At 48.5% G+C, this 17,874-nt stretch overlaps 1 protein-coding gene across 4 annotated transcripts in view; it reads left to right on the forward strand.

Annotated features, from left to right (window-relative positions):
- Positions 1-17,874, forward strand: part of LOC147113128 (putative tubulin polyglutamylase ttll-15) — a 223,277-nt gene that overhangs the window by 188,287 nt on the left and 17,116 nt on the right. For 3 of the 4 annotated variants that reach the window (XM_085998021.1, XM_085998022.1, XM_085998023.1), the window contains exons 12-15: positions 847-909; positions 3,351-3,415; positions 7,260-7,353; positions 9,714-9,827. In XM_085998021.1, coding sequence (XP_085854147.1) covers positions 847-909; positions 3,351-3,415; positions 7,260-7,353; positions 9,714-9,827 — 336 coding nt within the window. The remainder of the gene's footprint in view (positions 1-846; positions 910-3,350; positions 3,416-7,259; positions 7,354-9,713; positions 9,828-17,874) is intronic. The other variant, XM_085998024.1, reaches the window with a different exon arrangement.

Here is a 17,874-nt window from a genome sequence, read left to right on the forward strand (position 1 = left end):
ACTACTTTAGTTACTTCCTTAAAGTGCAATTAGGTTCATTAGACATGACCTACCCTTTACAAATCCATGTTGGCTCTCTCTGAGCAGCTCAAATTTCTCGAAGTGCTCAGACACTCTGTCCTTAATTATAGATTCCAATAACTGGGACCTTCTGATCTGAAAGGCGTGTAGTAATACAGCAGGTGTTTATCAGCCAGCCCAATAGTGAATCCTACTTCCCACTTTCATAGCCCTCATTTGCAATTGCCTACTCCCATCAAGGTCTTCCTTCAGCTGCTAGGGTGAGATTATTGATGCTGCTCCTTCTACACGAACAGTGGGCGTGCTTTGTTTTGTAGATTACCCAGCAGGTAAAAGCTCCATAACATACTCACCTCCCCATTGTTTATCCTTCTCCCTATTATTCAGAAGGTGATGTATAAATGCAAGTTGTTGGTGTTAATTGTTACCAAGTGGCACCTGGTAGAATGTGTACATATGTTTGTGTGCACGCACCTGAGTGTATGCGTGTGCATGTAGACACCAGGTAAGGACAGGATCCGACTGGTTGTGATGTGTGATGTTTGGTAGTATTGGCTGCTGATGACCACCTTGGTAGCAAAGTGCTTTGGCACCCATGAAATTGTAGCTCAGGAAGAGCCAGTGCCATCAGGAAAGGGAATCAGAAAATTGGGCGGCGAAAATCAAGCAGATGCATTTTGCACTTTTGGCATCGTATAACATGCGACTGGAGATAATGGTCGGTCATTCAAGATGGTTTAACTGGAAGACATTGACCATGTATCTGTTACATTGAATGCATTTTTGTACGTAGGTGATTGCTAACTGTTCATTGTTGTGTCACAGGTGAACATGTCTCCTAACCTGTCATCAGAACACTTGACTCCCAACAAGAACATCTATCAACAGGTCAGTCGGTAAAATTTGAGAAGTAGAACGACTCTGTTGGGTGTTTCAGAGGACTGGGTCATGCAGTGGGCAGACACAATATCCTGAGTTTGAATTCAGACCAGTCTGATGGGATGAACGTCTCCTCTCTCCCTGACAATTGTAAGGTTTCTACATGAAGTACATGGTGGTTTCAGTCCAGTTCCTATTGGTTACGATTCCACAATACAAATCTATCTGTAAGTCACAGAAAATAAAGCATCAGTCTCGCCCAAGGAAACCATGAAAACGCCATTATGGGGAATGGAAATGTCACATTAGTGCAGTGTTGTCCTATACATTAGTCAATAGCCACATGTGGCTAATTGGGAATCCAGATGTGACGAATTGTGTTTTTGATTAGTAAATAAAAAATGAGTAATAGATGCTGCCATTGGGCATGTGATCTCAGTACTCATATTCTCACGGTGCACGCATGTGTACTTTAACCTTTTTGTTCATTTGTTAGTAAAATGGTAAGACGAAAAGCAGAGTGTGCAAGTGTTATTTGATCGTTGTATGTGCTTTACTCCTTGGTTACTGCTTATTAGTTATCTGCTAAAATGGTGTGTAACGCGGGTGAAAGGGTGGAAACACCCTTGTATGGAAAAGGGAGCTGTGATCGTGGTCAGCTCGACCAATCGGAATAACCATTCCAGGCCAGCAGAAGGCAGCAAGCCCAACCTATAATGAGGAGTTCCAACAGGGCACGTCATGGCAAAGAAGTCAAAGTACCGCCTGTAAAACCTAGAAGCTGCACTAAGATATGCTGCCAGAATTCCAAACTTTGGTGAAACAGAAAAACTGCAAAGTTTTGCACTGAATGGTGATAGATGTTTATGAAGTAAATATACAGGTGATGTACATTTAGCTGTATTGTATATAAGGCATTTTCTATTAAAATTAGTACATGTGGCTAAAATAGCGTTACATAGAAACATAGAAGATAGGAGCAGGAGTAGGCCATTCGGCCCTTCGAGCCTGCTCTGCCATTCAATGAGGTCATGGCTGATCATCCAAATTCAGTACCCTGTCCCTGCCTTTTCCCCATATCCCTTGATCCCTTTAGCCTTAAGAAATATATCCAACTCCTTTTTGAATATATTTAATGAACTGGCCTCCACCGCCCTCTGTGGCAGAGAATTCCACAGGTTCACCACTCTCTGGGTGAAGAAATTCCTCCTCATTTCAGTCCTAAATGGCTTACCCCTTATCCTTAGACTATGACCCCTGGTTCTGGACTCCCCAGCCATCAGAAACATCCTTCCTGCATCTAGTCTGTCCAGGCCTGACAGAATTTTATAGGTTTCGATGAGATCCCCTCTCAATCTTCTAAACTCCAGTGAGTATAAGCCCAGTCGACACAATCTCTCCTCATACGTCATTCCTGCCATCCCAGGTATCAGCCTGGTGAATCTTCGCTGCACTCCTTCCATGGCAAGAACGTCCTTCCTCAGGTAAGGCGACCAAAACTACACACAATACTCAAGGTGCGGTCTCACCAAGGCCCTGTACAACTGTAGCAAGACATCCTTGTTCCTGTACTCGAACCCTCTTGCTACGAAGGCCAACATACCATTTGCCTTCTTAACCGCCTGCTGCACCTGCATGCTTACCTTCAGCGACTGGTGCACAAGAACACCCAGGTCTCTTTGCACTTCCCCTTCTCCCAATCTATTGCCATTTAAATAATAATCTGCCTTCCTGTTTTTGCCACCAAAGTGGATAACCTCACATTTATCCACATTATAGTGCATTTGCCATGTTTCTGGCCAATCACCCAATCTGTCCAAATCGTACTGGAGTTTCTCGACATCCTCCTCACAGCTTACCCTCCCACCCAGCTTTGTGTCGTCTGCAAATTTGGAGATATTACATCCAATTCCCTCGTCCAGATCATTAACATATATTGTGAACAGCTGGGGTCCTAGGACCGATCCTTGTGGTACCCCACTAGTCACTGCCTGCCACTCGGAAAATGACCCGTTTATTCCAACTCTCTGCCTTCTGTCCGCCAACCAGTCACGCCTGTGGCTATGGACAACACTACATTAGTGCAATAAGGAGCACTCTTTCACTGCCTTGACCCATGCTTGTCCTAACACCTTGGGTGGGTGTATGGAGAGATGAAGAATGTTAATTCTGTAGAGTGTTCATCCCCAAGGCTACTGGACTGTTAGTGAGTTTTTATAGTTTGTAACTTCTTCCAATGTAACATCAAACAGTAAAGGTAAAGTGTGAAGGGATTGCAGTGGTGGGACAAATATTCCTACATGTAGAGAGTTAGCTCCCCCAGTGGGCTTAGTTGGTAACGGTAATGTGCAATGGAGCTATACAGACCAGGAGGTCCCAGCTGAGTGCAGATTTTTACCAGGTGCAGGTTTATTGTATTTTTGGTGAAAGCCCTGTTCATTTGTTTGCAGGTTGTATTCAATACTCTAAGCCTCGTGGGTGTCGCCAAGAGGATTGTGAGGAGCGAGAAAAAGAGGTAAAGTAGCTGGAGCTCCGCACAAGAACTCTACTGAGGGGTAAGTGATGAGGGTAGGCAGGGACCACCGCTGAAAACAACAACCCCTTCCCCTGGAATCAGCTCTTCCAATTGGGCGAAGGCTGCGATACGCTCATTCCAGGTCAGTTTTAATTTAGCTGATTTCTCTGACCCACATGCGAGTGGATGAGGGATGTGAATCAAGGTATCTATCTATCTATATATATAAATCGGTACTTCTGTCATTCTGTCTGTCATCGCCTGTGCGTCTGGCGGGCTATGCGCTCGAAAGTTACAGGGTCGTACCTACGCGCACGTTACCTCCAAAGAAAGCTTACGCTTCCGAGACGGTTTTAAGCGTATTTACGTTTCGGCCGGGCTAAAATCGCGCCCGCGGTATCCCAAAAACCTTCAACATTCCGTTCATTAGCATCTCATTATCCGCTCATTAGCGACAGAGTGACCTCGAGGTCGACCAATCGTACGGCGGCTTGCTGCCGCGTGCGGCCGGGCCCTCCTACGGTCGAGTGACGGGACGATTGACCAATCCTACGCTTTGGTGACCTGACGGTCGACCAATCGGTGCGTGTGTGGGCGGGCCTTATCGTTCTGAACCGAGGTGAGTCGCCGCCATCTTGCTTCCATTCTTTTTCCTGCTTTCTGCGTCTTTCTTTTCAAATATACATTTCCAGCAAAATAAAATTCAATTTATTAATTCTTTTAAAATAAATCACTCATTTGTAAATATTTTATCTAACCTGAACATTCTTTTTCCTACCTTTGCCCGTTTTTTTCTTAGGCCTCAAAGCCTGCGCCTTTCTTGCCCAGCCAGGCCCGAGCTAGGTGATTGCGCTTCTGCTAAGCTCCCACACCCCCCCCTCCCCCGCCGTGTCACGTTACCCAGGGCAACGGCATCAGCCACGAGGGTCAGGGTGCAGCGCGCAGCAGGAGCAGGTGAGACGCAGGCGTCTCTGTTCCGCGCTCGGCGGGGGGGGGGGGGGGGGGGGCGGGGGCTCGGCCGCGGCCGTCTCTCAGAGCCGCAATCGGGCTCGGCGGGGGGGGGGGCGGGGCTCGGCCGCCGGCCGTCTCTCAGAGCCGCAATCGGCCCTCGGCCGGGTGGGTGGGGGGGGGCGTGGCTCGGCCGCCGGCCGTCTCTCAGAGCCGCAATCGGGCTCAGCCGGGGGGGGGGGGTGGGGGGGGGGGGGGGGGCTCGGCCGCCGGCCGTCTCTCAGAGCCGCAATCGGGCTCGGGCCGCTGGCCGTCTCTCAGAGCCGCAATCGGGGCTCGGCCGGGGGGGGGGCGGGGCTCGGAGAGCGGGGCTCTCGCCGGGGGGGGGCGAGGCTCGGAAAGCGGGGCTCTCGGCCGGGGGGGGGGGGGGGGGGGCTCGGAAAGCGGGGCTCTCGGCCGGGGGGGGGGGGGGGGCTCGGAGAGCGGGGCTCTCGGCCTGAGCCCCCCCCCGCCCCCCCCTTCCGCCCCGACCCCACCGCCCCCCCCTCCCTTCCCCCCTGCCCCCCCTTCCCCCCACCGCCCCTTCTCCCCCCTCCCTTCCCCCCCCGCCCCTTCTCCCCCCTCCCTTCCCCCCCCCGCCCCTTCCCCCCCCTCCCTTCCCCCCCCCCGCCCCTTCCCCCCCTCCCTTTCCCCCCCCTCCCTTCCCCCCCGCCCCTTCCCCCCCTCCTTTCCCCCCCCTCCCTTTCCCCCCCCCGCCCCTCCCTTCCCCCCCCGCCCTCCCTTTCCCCCCCCGCCCTCCCTTCCCCCCCGCTCTCTTTCCCTCCCACCCGCTCTCTCTCTTCCCCCCAGTTGCTCTCTCTCTTCCCCCAGTCGCTCTCTCTCTACCCCCCAGTCGCTCTCTCTCTTCCCCCCCAGTCGCTCTCTCTCTCTCTCTCTTCCAACAACAACATGCCCTCGAAAAAGCCTCGGCACCGCCGGGCACTTCAGCTAGTGATTTAATTATAAGAACATAAAAATTAGGAGCAAGAGTAATAACACAAAAACTAATCAAGAAATGACTTACAAAAGTAGTTTTATCTCACCTAGAATAATTAGCCACAGACATCTCAAAACTCTAATCTAGAAAACAATTTGTGTAAGTGATGCGCTATCAATTACTCATAAAAGACTGAGAGTTAAGAGAGGTAACTAAAGGCTTTTATTAACAAAAGAATGAAGGTCTGCCTCGAGTGGTCGACCGGTCCAGAAATACAAAGGGCTGGGGAGCAGTCACCTTTATACTAGGACTTGTGGGAGGAGTCAGCCGAGGCATGTCCAGGCATGTACACAGTGGAATACAAACAGTGGTTTACCACAGTAAGGGACATCAGTTTCAAGACATTGGGCTGGATTTAAACACCCAAAAGCAGGTGATTGGGGTCAGGTCAGGTGCTACAATTTTTAAAATCTGAAGCCTGGCCCCAACGCACCTCCAACCAGCCCACTTCTGAGTTTAACGGAGGTGGGACAACGGGCAGGCAGTGAACCCCGCTCCCTGGAGGCGGGTTGGCAATTCAAATATTTTATTGAGGCTGGCAGCCTCTGATTTATCCTGCTTTGCCGGTTTAAACCTGGCTGGCCAGGTTTCATAGGCCTTAGGAAACACAGCAGCTGAAGGGAGTCAAGGATAGCTTCGGGGTGAAGGTAAGTGCCTTTACAGCACTGCTTGTGGGCCAGGAGGTTCAGGAGTGCTTCCCCGCCGCCCCCCCCCGCCCAATCAGATCTCCCCCCTCCCATACAAAGACGCCCAGAGTCGGGGATCAGACCCCCCCCGGGGATGGCAATTGGACCCCCTCGGGGTTGAAGATCAGACAGCCCCAGGGATTGTACCCCTCCCCCCCCCCCCCCCCCCCGGGTCAGGCATCGGACACCCCTGGGGTCGGGGATCAGACCCTGCCCCAGGATCAGAACTCCGTCCCCCCCGGGTCAGCGATCAGATCCCCCCACCCCACCGCCCCTGGGTGGCTTGAATCGGATCTACCTGCTCCGGTGGCTTGCTCCGAAGTCTATGCTCTGAAAGGAGGGAGAGAGAAAGAGACTGAAAGAAGGGAGGGAGAAGGTGACTGAAAGGAGGGAGGGAGAAGGAGACTGAAAGGAGGGAGGGAGAAGGAGACAAAGGAGGGAGGGAGAAGGAGATTGAAAGGAGGGAGGGAGAAGGAGACTGAAAGGAGGGAGGGAGAAGGAGACTGAAAGGAGGGAGGGAGAAGGAGACTGAAAGGAGGGAGGGAGGGAGAAGGAGACTGAAAGGAGGGAGGGAGAAGGAGACTGAAAGGAGGGAGGGAGAAGGAGACTGAAAGGAGGGAGGGAGAAGGAGACTGAAAGGAGGGAGGGAGAAGGAGACTGGAAGGAGGGAGGGAGGGAGGGAGAAGGAAACTGAAAGGAGGGAGGGAGGGAGAAGGAGACTGAAAGGAGGGAGGGAGAAGGAGACAAAGGAGGGAGGGAGGGAGAAGGAGACAAAGGAGGGAGGGAGGGAGAAGGAGACTGGAAGGAGGGAGGGAGGGAGGGAGAAGGAGACTGGAAGGAGGGAGGGAGGGAGGGAGAAGGAAACTGAAAGGAGGGAGGGAGAAGGAGACTGAAAGGAGGGAGGGAGAAGGAGACAAAGGAGGGAGGGAGGGAGAAGGAGACAAAGGAGGGAGGGAGGGAGAAGGAGACTGAAAGGAGGGAGGGAGAAGGAGACAAAGGAGGGAGAAGGAGACTGAAAGGAGGGAGGGAGGGAGGAGGAGACTGAAAGGAGGGAGGGAGAACGTGACTGAAAGGAGGGAGAGAGAAAGAGACTGAAATGATGAAGCTTTGCCCACAAACAAAAGAACCTCTTTTTGACATTATCAAACAACGCTGGTCCCCTTTATTTTCACAGATCTGTTGAGGCCAGTGAAATGCTTGTTAACGAGAGGGACATCCAAATATATCCTAAGCATTGCCTTGAGAACTGCACCTCCTGTGATACCAAGGTACTTGGAGAAGTCACAATAAAAGGTTTGAAATGGCTTCCCTGTAGTTCGCCCTAGTGTGGTACAAGAGCCATATTTCCTACAAGTTGGTTCAAGGACCACTGCTTTTACTGATATATATTAATGACTTGGATATGAGTGTACAGGGCACAATTTCAAAATTTGCAAATGACACAAAACTTGGATGTGTAGTGAACAGTGAGGAGCTTAGTGATAGATTTCAGGAAGACATTGACAGGCTGGTCGATTGGGCGGACATGTGGCAGATGAAATTTAAAGCAGAAAAGTGCGAAGTGATACATTTTGGTAGAAAGAATGAGGAGAGGAAATATAAACTAAAGGGTACAATCCTAAAGGAGGTGCATGAACAGAGAGATGTAGGGGTATATGTGCACAAATTGTTGAAGGTGGCAGGGCAGGTTGAGCAAGCAGTTAAAAAAGCTTAAGGGATCCTGGGCTTCACGAATAGAGGTATAGAGCATGAAATTTGGTTACGCCCCATTTGGGGGCGGTAACCGGATTAGCGACCGACATTTAGCACCCGGCGTGGAAGTACCACTAAATTTGGCTTACTGCCCCGGAGAGGAAGTGTAGCGCTATCTTGGGCACTCCACTTCCTCTCGGGGTGGTGTCAGGAGCGCAAAGCGCTCGAACGCCGGAGCACTATGCAGTCGCTCCACGTAGCACTGATGCATTTCACCGCCCCTCCCCTTCCGTTAAAGGGGAGGGACGCTGCGAGCTCTGCAGAGCCTCCGATGGCCCACACTAGGCCATCAGGGCGGCGTGGTGCCATGGCTGCAGCCCAGCTCCGAGATGTGGTGCCGGGCTGCGCGATGGCAGCCACGACCATGCCAAGGGTCACCACGAAGGGCTGACCTGAAGGTCGGCCAAAAGAAGAAAATGGCAGCATGGGTCGCAGCCGCACCTCCCCTTTAAATACCGCCCTCCGAGCGGAGGTCAGCCCGGTTCGCGACCCACGAAACTGGCGCTGACATTGCCTGCTGCAGCCTTGCGGGACGCAGCCGAATTTCTGCTGCGGGACGGTAAGGGGCCACGGTGGGGCACTAGGAAGTCGCGTCGCTCGGCGATGACGCTCTGCTAGCGCCTCAGCAGCGCCCGCCAAATTTCTCAGGAGGCGCTATTATCACCGCCCCCCCCCCCACCCGGAGGTGCTAATTGCAGGCGCAAAGGAGCTGAATTTTGCCTCCATAGAGTACAAAAGCGTGCAAATTATGATGAACCTGTATAAAACACTGGTTCGGCCTCATCTGGAGAATTGTGTCCAATTCTGGGCACCGTACTTTAGGAAATGATGTGAAGGCCTTAGAGAGGGTGCAGAAAAGATTTACGAGACTGGTTCCAGGGATGAGGGACTTCAGTTACGTGGATAGACTGGAGAAGCTGGGGTTATTCTCCTTAGAGCAGAGGAGATTTGATAGAGGTGTTCAAAATCATGAGGGGTCTGGACAGAGTAGATAGAGAGAAACTGTTCCCATTGGCAGAAAGGTCGAGAACCAGAGGACATAGATTTAAGGTGACTGGCAGAAGAACCAAAGGCGACATGAGGAAAAACTTTTTATGCAGCGAGTGTTTAGGATCCGGAATGCACTGCCTGAAAGGGTGGTGAAGGCAGACTCAATCACAGCTTTCAAAAGGGAGTTGGATAAGTACCTGAAGGAAAAAAATTTGCAGGGCTACAGGGAAAGGGCAAGGAGTGGGACTAGCTGAGGTGCTCTTGCAGAGAGCTGACACGGGCTCGACGGGCCGAATGGCCTTCTTCCATGCTGTAACCATTCTACGATGCTAAGTCCCTAGTGGTGGGGAGCAGCTGCCTCCTACTCAGCACCTCCCACTGGTTCAGCAGAGGCCAATAAGTCACTTTGGGGAATTACCAGTCAATGGCTCAGTGTGTTGGAGCTACTTCATACCTGTAAAACATCCATCATGGAGACTGTGTGTGTGGGGGGGACCACGGGAGATGTGGTGGGTGGAGGGTCACCCTGCAGGTGGAGTAATCTGTCTACTCCACAGTAAACTTTTAATCAGGAAAGTTAACTGGGGGAAAATGCAACTGGATTCCTTTCTCGCAGCAGACATAGACTTCAGGTCATGTTATCTGCAAGAGTCACCCCGGGTGATAGCAGTGGTTAGCGTGGAGATAGGGCCAGCTACTGTACTAATGTTAGTGCCAACCACAGTAACCACTCCAAAAGATGGTAATCTGGTGGCTGGTAATGATGACCTTTTTCCTGTGCCTGTACTGTCCTGGGAGAGGCGATTGGATAGAAGGTTTGGAAGGTGCACTAACCTGTTGTGGTTTGGAAGGTGCACTAACCCAGTTTTCTTTCCTTGTGTTGAAGAGATGCAGACTATGTGGACAGTGCCTGTCAACCAGTCTGAAGCCTGCCCTGGAAGAAGCTTTCCTGGAGCATGTGAATCGAGGAAACGCTAGACGTGTGGTTCCTCAGCCGATGGTAATGAGCTTGTTCTATTATATAAAACACATTAGGGTATAAATTAATCTTGGGCAGAGAGAGAGAGAGAAAGAACCACAGACACACAGGAGCAGAGAAATAGGCAGAAGCATTTACTGTCGAGGGTGAAGATGCCACTTGTGCAATGCTGGTTTTACAAAATATAAAAATAAAATAGTGTTGCTTCAAACAAAACTAGGTGTGTCAACTCTGAACTGTGGCAGCCTGTCTTAGACAGGTTTGCAGTAGTGTGTGGGGCACAAATTGGTCGTGGGCGTTAGCGCAAAATGAGCAGCCCGTTTAACACTCCGTCCGATTTTCTTTTCCATGGTTGAAGAGAGGGGTTTTCAGCAGGGAAGGAGGTGATGAGGAGGATGCAGATTTTAGGGAGAGAGATCCAGAGGGTGGCGGGGTAGAGGCTGAAAGAGCACGCACAATGGCAGAGCAGAGAGAGCGGGGAACAAGTAACCCAGTGTTGGCAGGGCAGAGGGTGGCTAGGGGGACACAAGGCAGAAGGTGAACGCTGAGGTAGGGCGGGGTCATGGATGGATTTGAAAACAAGAACGAGGATCTTGCAGTGGATCCACTGGGACTTCGAGAGCCAGTGGTGCTTATAAAGGACGGGGTGATGGGAGTGCAGGACTTTGTGTGAATGAGGACACAGGGACTGGCGCTCTGAAGGAGTTGTAATTTGTGGTGGGGGTAGGTGGGGTGGCCAAACAGGATATTACTAGAAAAATCAAAGCTCGAGGCTGTCTTTCACTCTGCCAGCGCATTTCACACTTCATCTAGAGCCATCCTTTGTTTCTTTACCTGTCCTATTACCATCTCGTCTCGCCTTGAATATCTCTTAATGTCTCTTCACCTCACAGACCTTCCCTTTTGTTCTTTCATTCCCTCCCCCATTTCCCAGCTCCCAAACTTGCTTTTTAATCTGTTTCATTTCCTGCTTTTTTCTCAGTTCTGACGAAGGGTCTTCGACCTGAAACATTAACTCTGTTTCTCTCTCCACGGATACTGCCTGGCCTGCTGAGTTTTTCCAGCATTTTCTGTTGTTATCTCGAGGTTCTACTGGGTGGATTAGACTTTAGGTAGTTGGGGGGGGGGGGGGTGCGTGGGGAGTAGGTGGGTGAGGTTGGTAAAGTGAAGGAGAAAATAAAACGAGTGAACAGAAACAATTTAGTTCCATAGTCTACACCTATAACCTCAATTGTTCATCGTATTCCTTAGCCAGACTTCCAATAGCAGTTTATACAGCACTCTTCCTGCCTTATTGACTCACTGAGCTGCAGGATTGGCAGTGGGAATTACAGGGCTTGTGTATGTCTAGACACACATCGGGTGAGGACAGGATTGGGCTGGAAGTCCATTAAAACTGATCGTCCAGTTTGACGGGAAGGATTAGCCACATGCACAAGGGGAACAGATAGGGTAGATCGAGAGAAACTACTTCCACTGGTTGGGGATTCTCAGACGAGGGGGCATAGTCTAAAAATTAGAGCCAGACCTTTCAGGAGTGAAATTCAGAAACTCTTCTACACAAAGGGTGGTAGAAGTTTGGAATTCTGTTCCACAAACGGCAATTGATGCTAGATCAATTGTTAATTTTAAATCTGAGATTAATACCAAAGGTATTAAGGGATAAGGACCAAAGGTGGGTATATGGAGTTAGGTCGCAGATCAGTCATGATCCCATTGAATGGCGGAGCAGGCTTGAGAGGCTGAATGGCCTCCTCCTGCTCCTATGTTTCTATGTTCCTACAAGGTATTTGAGTGTCAGTAATCCCTGTGGATCTGTGCCTCAGCAAGAGTCAGTGCTCTCAGGAAAGCAGCAGAGACGAGTGGGAAAATACTGAGGCAGTATGAGGGGTTTTGATAGAGTAAATAGGGAGAAACTGTTTCCACTGGCAAGAGGGTCAGTTACCAGAGGACACAGATTTAAGATAATTGGCGAGATGAGGAGAATTTTTTTTACGCAGCGAGTTATGATGATCTGGAATACACTGCCTGAAAGGGTGGTGGAAACAGATTCAATAATAACTTTTCAGAGCTAGGGGGAAAGAGATGGGAAATGGGACAAATTGGCTAGCTCTTTCAAAGAGCCAGCACAGGCACGATGGGCAGAATGGCCTCCTTCTGTGCTGTATGATTCTAAGCAGGTAGCAGAGTGGCACAGTAGGTTTGACCGCCAACCCTACCTTTGAATTCCCACTCGAGTGTGCCCTGTAGTTTCCAGACACCATGTACCATTCCTGACTGAAAGGGCAGGAATGGAGCCAGTCGCTTCATCCCATACCAGTATCAACCACTAGGGGGAGCCCCTGAAAGCAGCACATTAAATATCGCCACTTTAGAATGAAAGACTTGCATTTATATAGCGCCTTTCATGAGCACCAGACATCTCAAAGCACTTTACAGCCAATGAAGTACTTTTGGAGTGTAGTCACTGTTGTAATGTGGGATACGCGGCAGCCAATTTGCGCACAGCAAGCTCCCACAAACAGCATTTAGGCACATAAGAAATAGGAGCAGGAGGAGGCCATTCAGCCCCTCTAGCCTGCTCTGCCATTCAGTAAGGTCATAGCTGATCTTCTACCTCAACTCCACTTTCCTGCACTATCCCCACATCCCTTGATTCCCTTAATATCCAAAATCTATCGATCTCTGTCTTGAATATACTCAATGACTGAGTCTCCACAGCCCTCTGGGGTAGAGAATTTCAAAGATTCACCACCCTCTGAGTGAAGACATTTCTCTTCATCTCAGTCATAAATGGCCGATCCCTTATTCTGAGACTGTGACCCCTGGTTCTAGACACCCCAGCCAGGGGAAACATCCTCCTTGCATCTACCCTGTCAAGCCCTGTAAGAATTTTGTATGTTTCAATGAGATCACCCCTCATTCTTCTAAACTCTAGAGAATATAGGCCTAGTCTACGTAATCTCTCCTCATAGGACAATCAGTCTGGCGAATCTTCGTTGCACTCCCTCTATGGCAAGTGTATCCTTCCTTAGGTAAGGAGACCAAAACTGTACACAATACTCCAGGTGTGGTCTCACCAGGGCCCTATATAATTGCAGTAAGACACCTTTGCTCTTATACTCAAATCCTCTTGTAATAAAGGCCAACATACCATTTGCTTTCCTAATTGCTTGCTGTACCTGCATGTTAACTTTCAGTGATTAGTGTACAAAGACACCAAGGTCCCTCTGAACACCAACATTTCCCAATCTCTCGTCATTTAAAAAATACTCTGCTTTTCTATTTTTCCTACCAAAGTGGATAACCTCACATTTCTCCACATTATATTCCATTTGCCATGTTCTTGCCCACTCACTTAGTTTGTCTATATCCCCTTGAAGCCTCTTTGCATCCTCCTCACAACTCACATTCCCACCCAGCTTTGTATCATCAGCAAACTTGGATATATTACATTTGGTCCCCTCATCCAAATCATTGATGTAGATTGTGAATAGCTGAGGCCCAAGCACTGATCCTTGCGGTACCCCACTAGTTACAGCCTGCTAACCCGAAAATGACCCGTTTATTCCTACTCTGTTTTCTGTCCATTAACCAATCCTCAATCCATGCTAGTATATTACCCCCAATCCCATGAGCCCCAGTTTTGTTTAATAACCTCTTGTGTGGCACCTTATCGAATGTCTTCTGAAAATCCAAATACACCACATCCACTTATCAATTCTGCTAGTTACAACCTCAGAAAACTCTTAACAGATTCATCAAACACGATTTCCCTTTCATAAATCCTGTTGACTCTGCCCAATCCTATTATTATTTTCTAAGTGCCTTGTTACCACGTCCCTGTTGGGAGGTGCTTTATGGAGTGCTGAGTTTACATGAATCCTGATCCTTAGAGGCCTTGATGGCACAGTGAGTTGTGAGATCTGCCCTCCCACCTCCTGGACTTCAGTTTGAATCCAGCCCAGACTGATAAATGGGAAGTCATAGAATCATAGAAATCTACAGTAATTCAGCCCATCGTGTCTGTGCCGGCCGAAAAAGAGCTACCCAGCCTAATCCCACTTTCCAGCTCTTGGTCCGTAGCCTTGTAGGTTACAGCACTTCAAGTGCATATCCAAGTACTTTTTAAATGTGAGGAGGGTTTCTGCCTCTACCACCCTTTCAGGCAGCAAGTTCCAGACCCCACCACCCTCTGGGTGAAAAAAATTCTCAACTCCCCTCTAATCCTTCTACCAATTACTTTAAATCTATGTCCTCTGGTTATTGACCTCTGCTAAGGGAAATAAGTCCTTCCTAGCCACTCTATCTAGGCCCCTCATAATTTTATACACCTCAATCAAGTCTCCCCTCAGCCTCCTCTGTTCCAAAGAAAACAACCCCAGCCTATCCAGTCTTTCCTCATAGCTAAAATTCTTCGGTCCTGGCAAATTCCTCGTAAATCTCCTCTGTACCCTCTCTAGTGCAATCACATCTTTCCTGTAATATGGTGACCAGATCTGTACACAGTACTCTAGCTGGGGCCTAACTAGTGTTTTATACAGTTCAAGCATAACCTCACTGCTCTTGTATTCTATGCCTCGGCTTATAAAGGAGAGTATCCCGTATGCCTTCTTAACCACCTTATCTACCTGTCCTGCTACCTTCAGGGATCTGTGGACATGCACCCCAAGGTCCCCCTGTTCCTCTACACTTCTCGGTATCCTACCATTTATTGTGTATTCCCTTGCCTTGTTAGCCCTCCCCAAATGCATTACCTCACACTTCTCCGAATTGAATTCCATTTGCCACTTTTATGCCTACCTGACCAGTCCATTGATATCTGCCTGCAGTCTACAGCTTTCTTCCTCACGATCAATCACACAACCAATTTTTGTATCATCTGCAAACTTCTTAATCATGCCCCCTACATTGAAGTCTAAATTATTGATATATACCACAAAAAGGGACCTAGTACTGAGCCCTGCGGAACCCCACTGGAAGCAGCCTTGCAGTCACAAAAACACCCGTCGACCATTACCTTTTGCTTCCTGCCACGGAGCCAATTTTGGGTCCAACTGCCACTTTGCCTTGGATCTCATGGGCTTTTACTTTTCTGACCAGTCTTGTCATGTGGGACCTTGTCAAAAGCCTTGCTAAAATCCATGTAGACTACATCAAACACACTACCCTCATCGACCCTCCTCGTTACCTCCTCAAAAAATTCAATCAAGTTAGTCAGTCCCGTCTCCATCGTCGGGAATTTTCTGGCCGCCATAACTTCAGCAGAAGAGCAACGAAAACCCCATTTACTCTATCTGGCTGCACAACTTCAGCAGAAGAGCAACGAAAACCCCATTTACTCTATCTGGCTGCACAACTTCAGCAGAAGAGCAACGAAAACCCCATTTACTCTATCTGGCTGCACAACTTCAGCAGAAGAGCAACGAAAACCCCATTTACTCTATCTGGCTGCACAACTTCAGCAGAAGAGCAATGAAAACCCCATTTACTCTATCTGGCAGCACAACTTCAGCAGAAGAGCAACGAAAACCCCATTTACTCTATCTGGCTGCATAACTTCAGCAGAAGAGCAACGAAAACCCCATTTACTCTATCTGGCTGCACAACTTCAGCAGAAGAGCAACGAAAACCCCATTTACTCTATCTGGCTGCACAACTTCAGCAGAAGAGCAACGCAAACCCCATTTACTCTATCTGGCTGCACAACTTCAGCAGAAGAGCAACGAAAACCCCATTTACTCCATCTGGCTGCCACAACTTCAGCAGAAGAGCAACGAAAACCCCATTTACTCTATCTGGCTGCACAACTTCAGCAGAAGAGCAACGAAAACCCCATTTACTCTTATCTGGCTGCACAACTTCAGCAGAAGAGCAACGAAAACCCCATTTACTCTATCTGGCTGCACAACTTCAGCAGAAGAGCAACGAAAACCCCATTTACTCTATCTGGCTGCACAACTTCAGCAGAAGAGCAACGAAAACCCCATTTACTCCATCTGGCTGCCACAACTTCAGCAGAAGAGCAACGAAAACCCCATTTACTCTATCTGGCTGCACAACTTCAGCAGAAGAGCAACGAAAACCCCATTTACTCTTATCTGGCTGCACAACTTCAGCAGAAGAGCAACGAAAACCCCATTTACTCTATCTGGCTGCACAACTTCAGCAGAAGAGCAACAAAGACCCCATTTACTCTATCTGGCTGCACAACTTCAGCAGAAGAGCAACGAAAACCCCATTTTCTCTATCTGGCTGCACAACTTCAGCAGAAGAGCAACGAAAACCCCATTTACTCTATCTGGCTGCAGAACTTCGGTGGAAAACCCAATGAGGAGAACCACCCCCTCCTGGGAGAATTTCCAGCGTCTATTGGCTGTAAAGATTAAAATTGGAATGAGTTTAGATCCAGTTCCTTATGGGCGTAAGTCCCTAACACAGAATTGCCTGTAATTCAGTGCAAATGTGTCCCTCTCACTTAATGAGGCCCTATGGATGGTTGTTGCAGCAGGAGATGGTTGGAGTTGAGACACACTGTCAAAGTAAAGGGAGCTTTACTCTCCATTTAACCCGTGCTATACTTGACCCGGTTGTGCGTGTTTCTCATACAAAAGCAAAATCCTGTGGATGCTGCAAATCTAAAATAAAAAACAAATGCTGGAAATACTCATCAGGTCAGGCAGCATCTATGGAGAGAGAAACAGAGTTAATGTTTCAGGTTTTGCTTCCTGGGACACTGGCATCAGTACTGGGACAGGAGAGAGCTGTTCCGTTGGGACGGACTTCACTTGGCCAGTGCTGGGACTAGAGTCCTGGCGAATCGAATAACTAGGGCTGTAGAGAGGGCTTTAAACTAATTAGTGGGGGGGAGGTTTTAAGAGAGCGAAAAATAAAAATGACAGCGGAGAAGGCAATAGAGCAAGGTAGCAGTGGGAGAATTAAAAACCAGAGCGTGTCAGGAAGGGACAGAATGTATAATGATAAAGGTAAAGTAGTAAAAGGGGTAAAAGCAGGAATAAATTGTCAGAAAACATATTTGAAAGTTCTTTATCTGAATGCACACAGCATTCGTAACAAAATTGACGAGTTGACAGTACAAATAACTACACATGGGTATGATCTGGTGGCCATTACGGAAACATGGCTGCAGGATAATCATGACTGGGAACTAAACATACAAGGGTATTTGACAATTAGGAAGGACAGACAGGAAGGAAAGGGAGGTGGGGTTGCTATGTTAATCAAGGATGGAATCACTGCAATAGTCAGAAATGATATTGGGTCAAAGGATCAGAATAGTGAAATAGTTTGGGTGGAGATAAGGAATAAGAAGGGGAAAAAGTCACTAGTGGGCGTAGTTTATAGGCCTCCTAACAGTTGCAACTGTTGGTCGGAGTATAAATCAGGAAATAGTTGGGGCTTGTAATAAGGGAACAGCTATAATCATGGGGGATTTTAACTTTCATATTGACTGGACTAATCAAATTGGGCATGGCAACCTTGAGGAAGAGTTCATAGAGTGTATTAGGGACAGGTTCCTTGAGCAGTATGTAACTGAACCAACCAGGGGGCAGGCAATCTTAGATCTGGTCCTGTGTAATGAAACAGGATTAATAAAAAATGTCCTAGTAAAGGATCTCCTTGGAATGAGTGACCATAATATGGTTGAATTCCAAATTCAGTTTGAGGGTGAGAGAGTTGGATCTCAAACCAGCATACTGAGCTTAAATAAAGGAGACTATGAAGGTATGAGAGTAGAATTGACTAAAGTGGACTGGGAAAACAGATTAAAGTGTAAGACGGTACAAGAGCAGTGGTCTACATTCAAGGAGATATTTCACATCTTTCAATATTCCACTGAGGAAAAAGGGGAGTAAAAGAAAAGACAGCCATCCGTGGCTCAGTAAAGCAATAAAGGATACTATCCGACTGAAAACAAGGGCATATAAAGTAGCCAAATCTAGTGGGAGGATAGAAGATTGGGAAGCATTTAAAAGCCAGCAAACAATAACTAAAAGATTAATTAAGAAAGGGAAGATAGATTATGAAAGTAAACTAGCAAAAAATA

This window comes from Somniosus microcephalus, chromosome 9, assembly GCF_052327205.1.
Source record: "Somniosus microcephalus isolate GS21.2 chromosome 9, FLI_Smic_1.0, whole genome shotgun sequence".
Taxonomy (NCBI): Eukaryota; Metazoa; Chordata; class Chondrichthyes; order Squaliformes; family Somniosidae; genus Somniosus; species Somniosus microcephalus.